Source organism: Hylobates moloch, unplaced genomic scaffold, assembly GCF_009828535.3.
Source record: "Hylobates moloch isolate HMO894 unplaced genomic scaffold, HMol_V3 SCAFFOLD_4, whole genome shotgun sequence".
Taxonomy (NCBI): Eukaryota; Metazoa; Chordata; class Mammalia; order Primates; family Hylobatidae; genus Hylobates; species Hylobates moloch.
Genome location: NW_026652279.1, coordinates 52,944,860 through 52,957,540, shown reverse-complemented (window position 1 = coordinate 52,957,540; position 12,681 = coordinate 52,944,860). Strand labels below are relative to the sequence as shown.

Genomic DNA, 12,681 nt, shown 5'->3' with positions numbered 1-12,681 from the left:
CCATCATGGCTCAAGAAAATACAACAGCTGAGCACACCCGGGAGTTGCTTACTATTTACTCATCAGTTTAGTGTATCTTATTTTGTTTCCATGTGAATTTACTTGTGAAGAGATGACTGGATTCTCTCCAGAGATAGGAAGATCCCTCCTAGTTTAATTCATACCTTTATTTGTTTATTTTTCAATTAGACTCAGGTATCGATAAAAATTCAAATGTCAGATTTCAAAGGTGTGTGGGATTTTTCTTCCCACGTTACACAATTTAAGTCAACTGTTTTCAGATCAAAACTCAAGACACCTCCTTCACCACATTTCCTGTTTGTAACTGAAACAAAGTACACACAAAAGATTTTAAGAAACAGAAGAGAAAAGAATCTGAGGCACAGATAAAGATAAGTTTTACTGTCATGCTGCTTTTAACATAACAGAGCAACATTACCTAGGAAAAAAGTTTGTAGGAGGATTTTTGATCCATATATTTGTCTTATGGCTGGATAAAGATTTCTCTGAAAAAAAGAAGCATGTCAGGTAAGTGGCATTTTAAATTTTTTGTTCCATTTGTGTGTCTAAAAATTCACTTAATAATTTCTAAGTCCTAACAAGAAGACCCTTAGTATTTAGAAAGTAGTTATTTTTAAAATGTTGGATAAATTTTAGTGTAATTAAAATATATTTTGAAACATGTTAATGAGTATCAGTTAACGTTTTTCTTTAGAAAGAAAAATGTGGACAGTGTTTTAGAATGTAAATCTAATTACAACTGTTCAGTAAGTGTTCACTGATAATTATGCCATGTGAAGTACTTGATTTTTAAAGAAGCTTTTGTTGACTATGTGTATTCCTCTTTAGTTTAGTTTAGCTATTAAACAGGATAAGTGTAATTCTAATTCCTCAGAGATTAGGCACTATAGTATTTTCTAGAAAGCAATGCAATTGTCAACATTCAGAGAGATGACAATTTTGAAAAGGCCAGTGAAAATTCAATTGCTGTGCGATTAATCATGAGGGTTGGATCCATATTGACTCGCTGTTGTGAATCCATGTTGATGGTTCATTCCTCTTGTATTATTTTATGTACTTTTAATTTATTAAATAAACATCTTTTTGTTGCAAAAGGAAACATGCATATTATGTAATGTGGGAGAACTGTGAAATATATATATTAAAAATTCATACATATTTTCCATCACCTTAAAATCACAAAATATGTTGTATTTCCTTTCAATTTTTATTTATATACATTATACATAGTTTGCTTTTCATAACTGAAATAATAATGTACATAATATATCCAGCTTTTTTCACTAATATAACCATGTCCCTTTTTAATATAACTTCTGCCTAATCATTTTAAATGAATGCACAAAAATGACATCTATTCAGTTATAGTTTAGTCATTTGTGTATTGCTGAACATTTATGTTGTATACAGTTTTTTGTTTTTGTTTTTTTTTTTTTTTTGAGACGGAGTCTCTCTTTGTCGCCAGGCAGGAGTGCAGTGGCGCAATCTCGGCCCACTGCAACCTCTGCCTCCCAGGTTCAAGTGATTCTCCTGCCTCAGCCTCCTGAGTTTCTGGGACTACAGGCGCATGCCACCACCCCTGGCTAATTTTTGTATTTCTAGTAGAGACAGGGTTTCACTATGTGGGCCAGGATGGTCTCGATCTCTCGACCTCATGATCCACCCGCCTTGGCCTCCCAAAGTGCTGAGATTACAGGTGTGAGCCACAGTGCCCAGCCCTGTTGTATACAGTTTTAAAAAATATTTTTACATGACAGAAAGATGAACAACTCTATAGCTTTTTCTGTAGTAAGGGTTATTTTTTCAGAAAACTTTCTAGAACTGAAATTATCAAGAGATTATGAGCATTTTAAGTCTCATTATTGCCAAATCGCTTTTCCAAGAGTGATGCCAATTCCCTCTCATTCTAGCAGTGCTTCTCCTTCACAGGCTGATCTCGTTTAAAAAATCTTCACTAATTTCATAAGCACAACATGCTAACTCATTGTTTAATATGCACTACTTTGATTATAATGAGGTTGAATATTTTTGCATGGATTTTTAAACTGTTTACAACTATCATTCGTGATAGTCTGATTGCCACTTTTGCTTAATTATTATCCTTAGAGTACTTTTAATACCAATTTGTATAGGCCAGCTATGGAGTAAAGATTGCATATATTATAATTTCTGTGAATTGGCTTCCATTGTTCTGTTTGATGGATCCTAAAACCAATTGATTACATAAATCACACAGGGACCATAAGCTGGCATACAATTTTCATACCTCTCCTTATCTTTCCCAGTTCATACTTTAGCAAAGAACAAAAACAAGTGCCCCAATTTTTCTAGTGCCCTGCAAGAAATGAACATAGCACTACCTAAGTATAATTCCCATGAGCTGATGATGATGGGGAACTCAGAAAGCATGGGAAGACCAAAGACAGTGAATATGACATGCAGCTATTTTCAGGACTAATTAATTCTAAATTTAGAACAGATATGGCAACATTTCCTCCATAGCATTTTGTAGTTCAGACTTCCCCTTTGGGTTTAATACAGGAGCTCCGACATCAACAGTTGGGAACTTTTACAATTTCACAGAAGAGATGCAAAGACAAAGTATTTAAAAACTTCACAGGTATTAAAAGTCAAAACAAAACAAAATTTCACATGAAGGAAGAGAATCAGATGATAGTATTTTTTATATTTAGATAGGTAAAATAAAAAATAAATTTGAACACACACAAAAGAATAATTATTTCTAGTGAAGTAAAACTATGTATGAAAACAAAAACCCAAGTATTTTCCTTTTTCCTACCTATATGCCTGTAGTCACTGCATCATCCATAATGTTCTGGTATCATAATTTCTGCTGTGTTTCTGCATTTACATAAAATCAATATTAATGGAATCAAATGGTGAAAACAAGTCCTTTGGTCTATCATTAATTTCATGATTCACAATTTAGTTTACTCATCTTCATTTTTTTTTAAAAAGGAGTCTCATTGTCTTTCCTCAGTTTTATCTTCTCTTGAGCTTCATCACCTTTTGAGGACAATGAAATCCTTTCTTTCAGAGACTAGGTGGGACTAACTTGTAAATTATCTTTTAAACTCAGATGGGTCAAAGACAATGTTTCTCCATTTAATTTAGGTAATATTATTAGTTGGGCAGTATTTTTAAGAAAAGCCAATCTAGGAAAGATTATCAATTAAAGATCATAGTTCCAAGAAATAAATGTCCACAAGTTGCTAGTGAATAAGAGAAATCATTATTGGGCACTTTTCCAGACATTTTTGATTACACTTAACCTTCTCAGCATTCCTGAATTAAAGGGAAGAGATGACAAAATTAATAGACCTTCTTGAAATATTAAAAGAAACATCATAAAGTATTTTATTGAATGAAAGTTTCCACACAACCACACCATCTTCAGAGGATCTTACTAAGGTTCTTCTCAAATAATAAACAATAAGTATACATATAAATGGGGTCACTAAATACAGAGAAAGACAGGTTCATCTACAGCAGCACTTTAATCTCAGTAGAATTTCTGAGGTTTACCAATCTCAGGTAAAGTTTAATTGTAGAAGCAATGAAGAGTCTAGCATTGGAGGAATAATTTACTCTCTTCTGTCCTCCACCTCACTCTCATATTTATACTTTCTTCAATTAAATTAAGTAAAGTGTTGATTGAGGGGAATCATGATGTCCAGGAAGAGGTAGCCTTAATGTAACACAGATGAAGATATGAACTCCAGTTTTACAATTCTCTTAGTGAGATTCAATGATTTGCACACAACCAGCCACACAACTGGTGACTACTCTCATTCCCTTTTCCACAGTTTGAAAATAGGTATCCAAAGCTAATATTGCTATTTTCTCTTTCCCCATCACAGCCCACTCCCCAACACACACCATTTACTTCTCAAATAACCCCCTGTTCATAATAGACACTTAAGGTCCGTGGATTTCAGATTTGCATTAAAAACAGCATAGTATTTTACTTGAAAGCCTGGAACTGATTTGAGAGCCCCTTCCTGTGCTAATATCCATGATTCAAATGTCTTTTATTGTGGGATGATGGGTAGTGGCTGGGATTGTGGGTGTAGTGATGATGTGTCACGTTCAAAAAATCATCAAGAATGTGCCTTATTTAGCACCAACCACCATCATGGTAAGAAAAACTCATTTTATAAGTAGACCCATGGGGATCATAATACTGCTATTGAGATTTTTGGGTGCCTAAAATAAATATACACATTCATGGAATGCAAAAAGATGTTCATTGCTCTGACAGAGTTTACAAGCCAAGGAAAGCCATTAAGAGAAGCTATATGCTGTAATATACTATAAACTCATACACTTGTCTCAGTTAAAGACAGCCTGAAGTAAAAACAAGTAAGGCATTATATTTATTGCTTTTTCTATTGTTAATTGTTTAAGTAAAGGCTACTGTGTAAATCAAATCTGCCAGCAGAAAGACATTATATTTGCTTAGCTGGGTTTCCTTCCAGAGCACATGCAATTGTGAATTTCAAAGACAGTGCCTGCCTATTACTGTTGGCTTTAAGGGAGTCGGAGGTTTTATAATTAAACCCACCACTATTAGCCCTTGGTAGTTGGCAGCTGGAGAGAAACTTAAATCATGATTTTCCTAGCTGCCATTGCTTCTCTGATAATTTCTTGAGGCCTTTGGCTTTTTAACAGTGTAAATAGCTGAATTCAAATTGTGTGGGAGTTTTTTTAAATTGATCAAAGCTATATAAACGAAAGTAATTACAATTAATACTGATTAGTATCAATTAATATTGATACTAAAGGTTACACTTGTTGGGCAAAAAATTTTAAGCACTTTGTGTATCCAATATTCTAAGAGGCACTGTTTGTACTAAGTAGATACCCACAGGAGTATAGAGATATTTATACTGCATATTTAGAATTACTGGGTAAGGGGAGGTATAAAGTGTGTGTGTGTGTGTGTGTGTGTGTGTGTGTATGTGTGTGTACATTTATACAGACCTGAATTCAAGTTGAAAATTTCCATCATTATCTACTTAATATCTACCCTTCTCATGTGTGTGCATTGTTTTTCAAAATGGGGGTATTTATTGTTGGCAATCAAAAAATTATGAAAGATATTAAGAATGTCATAAAATACAAAGCCTCTAAATAAAAATCTTCCTGTTTAAAATTTATATAATATTATTTTTAAAAACTTGGAAAACAGAAGTGTCAGGAATTATGGACCCTAAAAGCAGAGGAAACCAGAGACCATGTGAAACTGCATCACACATACCTAAACTACTCCCCAATATTAGAACTTAGATTGTGTTTTAAAAGGCCTCCAAGTGGTTATGTGGGGCAAATTTACTCTAACAGTAAATGACGAAACACAACCCTAAAGGAATGTACAGTGTGACCCAAATTCTTGCCTTAGTGTTTCTGACATATTTCATGAAAATTATTAGGACTTTCCCAAAAACTTTTAGTGTAGCATATAGGCTTGTGATATTGATTAGGTTGTTTCTTTGTAGTTGAGAGTCAAATTATCTTCTTATAGCAATTAATGGACTAATACAACTATTTCAATTCTCTCTTTAATTGGAAATGAGAAAGCGAAACTTCTATTTGAAATATAATTTTGTCCAAATGATTGGATGATTTATAGCTAGATTCAGTGTAATTTAAAAAATAAGATTAGGGCTTTCTGTTTATTTCCTTGAAGTATGATTGGTTATATTGTACTACATTTTATTTACTGAAACCATAACTATGCATTGAGTATATACTAAATACTACATGCTGTGGGAAGTGGAAAGAAAAAAAATGCTAAGTAGAAAAGAGATTGATTTTTATTAGTGTTCCTGAGGGTGATAATTGCTAGAGATTTATTATTATTTTCCATGTATTTATTTACCCCTCCTCCAGAAAAAGGGGTATTAGAAATAAGTGTAACAGTATAAAAGATAACCAAATAAGTCAAGGTGAAGGGAAAATAAGGAGAAAGGAATATGATTAGTTCACAAAAATGAGTATTATAAAGCCCTGGAGATTTGCTTAAAGTAGGTTGTGTATCAAAGACAGAGAGATGATTAAGTACAATATTCACATGAGATATAATAGCAAAAATGTACCAGTTCTTAAGGAAGTCCCCAGGCCCTTATATTTGAGACACCATGTGATGTATTAAATAATGTCTTCCAGTTTATAGTATCCCTGAAATTAATGTATTCAATGGAGAGTTTCACACGGCTGGTTATTTTTCTTAAAACATGTTTTATTTTGTCCTGAGAACAAAGGCCCAAAGGTGGAAAATTGAAGCAAATAAGAAAGAGCAACACAGAATTTTAGATTTTATTTTCTGACTACAACATGAAGTTTAACTCTCTGTTGCCATTTTAGGGCAGATTGTATGCTTTAATGGTCGGCGAGATGGAAGCAATCTTGACATTCCCTTAAGAAATTTTGAAAATATAACTGGGACATGTCCAGAACAGAAAGTCATCAAAGTCTATTTTACTTCCATTCATGGGTAGATCCAGGTAGTTTCACACAGGCAAGGTCAAAATAATCTTTCCGAAATCAATTTCTCATCCTTTCAGCATTTGATGAGTGAATGATCAAAGTCCCAAAGTATATACTATAGAAATTGGATGCAATAATTATAGCTTGGACTATTTCTAAAGCAGGGTTACAAGTCTAATTTGGCCAAAGGTACATTATTACTGCATCCATTAAATGCTTAATTTTAACCAATGCGATTCCCTGGTCAACTCTATAATAAATTAACTGTAAAATGAGTTTGTAGGGAAGCTATTCTATATTATATTATATTATATTATATTATATTATATTATTGTCACTGTACAACGTACAGTCATGTGCTATGTAACAATGTTTTGGTCTGGCTGGGCTCGGTGTCTCACACCTGTAATCCCAGCACTTTGGGAGGCCAAAGTGGGCAGATAACTTGAGGTCAGGAGTTTGAGACCAGCCTGGCCAACATGGTGAAACCCTGTCTCTACTAAAAACACAAAAATTAGCCAGGTGTGGTGGCACACACCTGTAATCCCAGCTACTTGGGAGGCTGAGACAGAAGAATTGCCTGAACCTGGGAGATGGAGGTTGTAGTGAGGCGAGATCGTGCCACTGCACTTCAGCCTGGGTGAAAAAGCAAGACTCCATCTCAAAAAAAAAAAAAAAAAAACACACACACAAAACAATGTTTTGGTCGATGATTGACCACATATATTATGTCCCATAAGATTATAATGGGGCTGAAAAATTTTTATCATTTAGTGACATCATAACTGTTGGGATGTCATAGTGCAATGCATTACTCATATGTTTATGGTGATGCTGGTGTAAACAAACCTACTGTGCTGTCAGTTGTAGAAAAGTAGAGCAATACAATTATGTACAGAATATTTGGTAATGATAATAAATGACTATATTAGTGGTTTATGTATTTACTATACTATGCTTTTATCATTACCTTAGAGTATACTTCTTCTACTTATAAAAAAAAGTTCACTGTAAAATAGCCTCAGGTAGGTCCTTCAGGAGGTATTCCAGGAGGCATTGTTATAGGAGATGACCTCTCCATATGTGTCATTGCCCTTGAAGACCTTCTACTGGGACAAGATGTGGGGGTGGAAGACAGTAATACTGATTATTCTGACCCTGTGTAGGCCTAGGGGAAACAGAAGTGTAATTAACTTTCCACTTGACATTCACGGGGCTCTACATAGTATGAGAAAAGCTCCCTGTGGCCAATCTTAACAAAACTGGGCTCCAGAATTATTGTTTTATCCCAACACATCGTATTCTATACTACTGAGATTAATAGAAGAGAACAGGAAATTTTCTGTAAATAAGAAAAGCATGTATGATTATAGTCTGAGGATTAAAGGTGAAAAGTATAGCAAATTAGAATTCTTGGTAATTTGAATGTTGTTCATTTTTGAACAAAAGTTTTTTATCAGTTACCACTTGTCACCTTTTAATAGCGACACAAAAAAGTCGTTTATTTCATAAACACTCAGAATGTGAGAAACTTGAATCCTTTTGCCCATGCTGGATTCAGCGACTTAACACCAACACCCACTTTGAAAACTGAAAAAAGTTATGAATATTAATCAGTTTCCCAGTAGAGAACGTGTCCTTCATTATGAATAAATGCAACAGCTTTAACTGTGGCAATAGCCAGATCAAAACAAATGGGTAAGCAGCTGTTATATTATGTGTATGTTTATTTTAATTTCCAGGAATCTCTGGGTGCCCCTTTTTCCTCTGGGGACTTCTAGCCTTGTTGGGCTTGGCTTTGGTTATATCACTGATCTTCAATATTTCCCACTACGTGGAAAAGCAACGACGAGGTAAGACATTTTGACCAATTTCACATGGTACCTGCTTGAATGGAGATTATGGAGTCACTGGAAAACCTATGGAAGCAGACAATTTTATGAAATGTCATTCAACAGGATATTTTTATCTATAGAAAATCTATTTGCTAATTTTTCTCACCCAAAGGGTTCTCTTATTTAAGAATGCAATCATATTAGAAATGTGAAAAAATTATCCAATTTAGGAACTCTTCTTTAGGGTGTAGAGTGGGAAGGGATTATCCTGGTAAATACATTTTTCCTCCTCCAATTGAAAAACCTATGAAATTGTAGTCTATGCTGGAGCAGCCATCAAGGTTCTCTCTGATACATAATAAAGGGAAGTCTAGCTCTTTAAGATTCCATTCAAGCCAACTTAATCTTCTCAGGATCAGTCAGGCATTCTCAAGTGCAACACACAGGAGCAGGGTCAGAAGACGACTGGAAAAGGAATAGATTGAACCATGGGCTTGCTGTCAAACACTCCCAGAGTCTAGGAGAGGTCAAGAGTATCTGCCACTGTCAGCTTTGCTTTTTCAACATACTGGGCTTAAGTTTTAACCATGTGGCTTTCAATCTGCATATGCCACAACTGAAATGGTCTAAAGTCCAGCAGCTGGCACAGCCTTTGCATGCTGTAGGCATCCAATTCATGTTGAATATGCATGGATCCATGCTGAATCCATTACATGCTGAATACATATGGATGGATGGGAGAATGAAAGTTCAACTATTGCTGGAAGGTATCTTTTTTTTTTTTTTTTTTTTTTTTTTTGAGAAAGGATCTTGCTCTGTCACCCAGGCTGGAATGCAGCGGCATGATTATAACTCACTACAGCCTCAAACTTCTGTGCTCAAACAATCCTCTTGCCTCAGCCTCTCAAGTAGCTAGGATTACAGGCATACACAAACACATCCAGCTAATTTTCAGAAATTTTTTGTAGAGATGGGAGTCTCCACAAAAAAATCAGCCCAGGCTGATCTCGTACTCTTGTTCTCAAGCCATCCTCCTGCCCTGGCCTCCCTAAACACTGAGATTACAGGTGTGAGCAACCACACCCAGCCTGGAAGGTGTTTAAATACCAAGAAACCCTTAAGGGCAGGACATTTAAGAGGTAATAAAAGAAAAGAAAGATAAATGCATTTCCTTTTAACAGAGGAAATGAAACAAAACTAAGTTAACAGAATTAACTTAGATACATGTGTCCAAGAAAAATGGCATGGAGCTAATTTAGAACAATGGTCAGATTGCAGCAAATGTCCTTGCTTCACTTAGAAATACCTTTAGCACTGATAATACTAATATAAAATATGAAGAAGGGATTATTGTCATGCAGGCTTGAAAATAAGATGAGAGGTACTCAAAAATGGAGTGGTCTAGCTGAAGCCACACATCTATTCAGTAGCAAAATCAATGGTAAGTGTCCAGTTTTTCTAATTCTCTGTCCCAAAAGGTTTCTACCAGCACATCCTTCTTTGACATTGTTGACCACTTGTCCTCAGCCAGAAACCCAACACTCTTTTTGGATCTCTATTATATCAATTCTATGGCTAAGGTGAAATTTATGACAAGAAATCTTTTTCATTAGCAACGCTTTCAGTAATCTTTTAAAAATCCAATATATTTTCAAATAAACATAAACTTTATAAGTCAGATATATAAATGACCCATCATCAAACATCTACAGTTTCCCTCTTTTATAGATAAAAATGAGCTCAGAGTAGCACTTTATATATCAAACTGGCTATTTTAACTTCTTTATTAAGATATCTTATAAATCCAGATAATATTATAGCCTGAATTACAAAAAAATGTGAATTGAGATCTACAGAGAGTAAATAATTTAAGGTGACAACCAAGACAAGGACAGTAACCTGAATTAGTACCTCACGCTTTCATTGATTCCATTGATAATCCTTTTAAGATTGCTGAGGGGCCAGGTAACAGGTAGACACTGACATGTTTACCTTGAGCTCAATTGTCTAACTTAAAATTTATCTAGCAAATGTGATCTATTTACTTTCAACCTAAATAGTCCATTTTTTCAGTCTTATGATTGCATTGAACCATGGATGTTAAGAACCACTTTTTATCAACATCTTCAAGATCAGGACTGGTATAATTTCACTAATCTAGTACTTCCGCCCCAGAAGTATTCAGCTGTACTAGTCTTTTACAACTCTTTGTAAACAGGTTTTACAATTCTCATTTTTGGTAGTTTGTGCAATTGGGATTTATTTACCCACATCCATACCTTTTTGCCTCCATGCAAACTCCTTTGTGTAGCTGCTTATTATGGTAAGTTGACCACTGCAGAAAGACAGTAGCCTTACTTTAAAAAGCAGTGTGTTTGGTAGTTAAAAAAGCAGTGCCTGTAATCCCAGTGCTTTGGGAGGCAGAGGTGGGTGGATCGCCTGAGGTCAGGAGTTCGAGACCAGCCTGGTCAACATGGAGAAACTCCATCTCTACTAAAATTACAAACATTAGCTGGGCATAGTGGCTCATGCCTGTAATCCCAGCTACTCAGGAGGCTGAGGCAGGAGAATCGCTTGAACCCAGGAGGCAGAGGTTACCGTGAGCTAAAATAGCGCCACTGCACTCCAGCCTGGGTAAAAGAGCAAGACTGTCAAAAAAAAACCCCACATTTTCATTTTGTTATTTCAGGACAGATTTTTTCCTTTTCAATTGTGCAAACCCTTACTGCCCCAGGCATGCCATAAGTGGCTCCATTACCTAAAAGTAGTGTAATGGAAAGAACATTTTTAAGAAAACAGTGAACAATAAATTGCATTTATTCATGTATTTTTTAAATAAATTTTTCTTCTCTCAGTTGTTTTTAACAGTATACCTTTGAAGTAGACCTGATGTAAATTAGAACTCTGCCTTCAATATTTAGCTGGAAGATCTTGTACAAGTCACATAATCTCTCTGAGTTTCAGTTTCCTTATCTACAAGATGTGGAAAATACCATCTAGACCCTAGGGTTCTTGTAAGAATTACACACACACACACACACACACACACACACACACACACACACATCTTTGCATAGTGCTGGGGACTGAGTAGGTCAGTCCTAGATCTGGTACAGCCCATCACCATACCTAGTGGCCCTGTTGCTTCCTTCCTTCTTTCCACAAATAATTATTAAGGATCTACTATGGCTATATGTCATCCCATTTAATTTTCACATCTGCTATTTTGGTGAACATTGGTTTCTCTGACTACTTTGCTGCTCCCACCATACCTAGGCCCCTCTAAGTCCTCTCCAGCTCCAACTTCACTTTCCTCATCTCTATATTATTTAACACATCTGTACAATACCCTGAGCTTTAGCACTAACTGTTGTGGTCATGTAAGTCACATTCAGGTCCATTTGAGAGAGTTTTCTGTAGAGTTTTATGGAATTGGTTCTAAACATTAGCTTATCATAAAACTTTTTATTTGAGCAGTAATGTACCCACCTTAGGTGGAGTATACACTGGAACTTGCATTTTATTGGTGTGCAATTGATGTATTCATCAACACTAAGAATGTCCTTTGTTCTTATCCCACCTCCACTCTTTCCCTCTGCCCCAACTTCTCCTAACATCTTTTCCCAAGTATTAGTAATAGCTCTGCCATTCTTTCCATCCCATATGAACAAATAGAACTATCTTTGTTTCTAACCTAGAGATTTCAAATATATTTCAGAACTGCTCTGCAAACAGTTCAGTTCCTTCCCTGTCTTCCTGAAGAAGCCTTCCTGCCTTATTTCTCTTGGACAAACAAACTATAATAAAAGAGATTCTATTGTATCAACCAGCTTTTCTGCCACTTGGGCTGTGAATGAAATGCCCCTGTATCTGGCCTCATGTAACTTTTTATGTTTGCATCTTTGTGTTACTCTTTGTGGCTAAGAAACTTGCAAGATCTGACTCCACCTTGGTTAGTCAGTGAATAAGTTTTGCTGGTGTAATAAATAGCGTTCAAAAGAAAATCTCCATTTCAGCAACAATACAATATCTGCACATTCAATCAGATAGACCAGATAAGCCTCCCCTTGATGTTTTCTGTAGCAGCTAGGTAGAAGCTTTGAAATGGAGTTCTCTCATTCTCCCTGAAATAAATCCTTCATTTTTATGTGATTCTTTGTTCAAATCTGTTCTTTAGGAGGATTATATTTATTTCTTTTTCTGATAGGAGTGCATTAACTTTTTCCGTCTTTAAATCCAAAAACTATTCTTTGTTTAACTCTTCCTCTCTGGTTTGGAAAGAAGGATAAACAAGTGTAGCGTATGGTTTGGTCAT

General features: G+C 35.4%; 1 protein-coding gene across 2 annotated transcripts in view; it reads left to right on the top strand.

The window, feature by feature from the left end:
• The first annotated feature begins 379 nt into the window (after window positions 1–379).
• Window positions 380–12,681, top strand: part of LOC116466330 (T-cell receptor-associated transmembrane adapter 1) — a 32,186-nt gene continuing 19,884 nt past the window's right edge. Inside the window, exons 1-2 of one of the 2 annotated variants that reach the window (XM_032149132.2) lie at window positions 380–528; window positions 8,274–8,384. In XM_032149132.2, the coding sequence (XP_032005023.1) occupies window positions 522–528; window positions 8,274–8,384 (118 nt within the window). In that variant the 5' untranslated portion in view covers window positions 380–521. The remainder of the gene's footprint in view (window positions 529–8,273; window positions 8,385–12,681) is intronic. The other variant, XM_032149133.2, reaches the window with a different exon arrangement.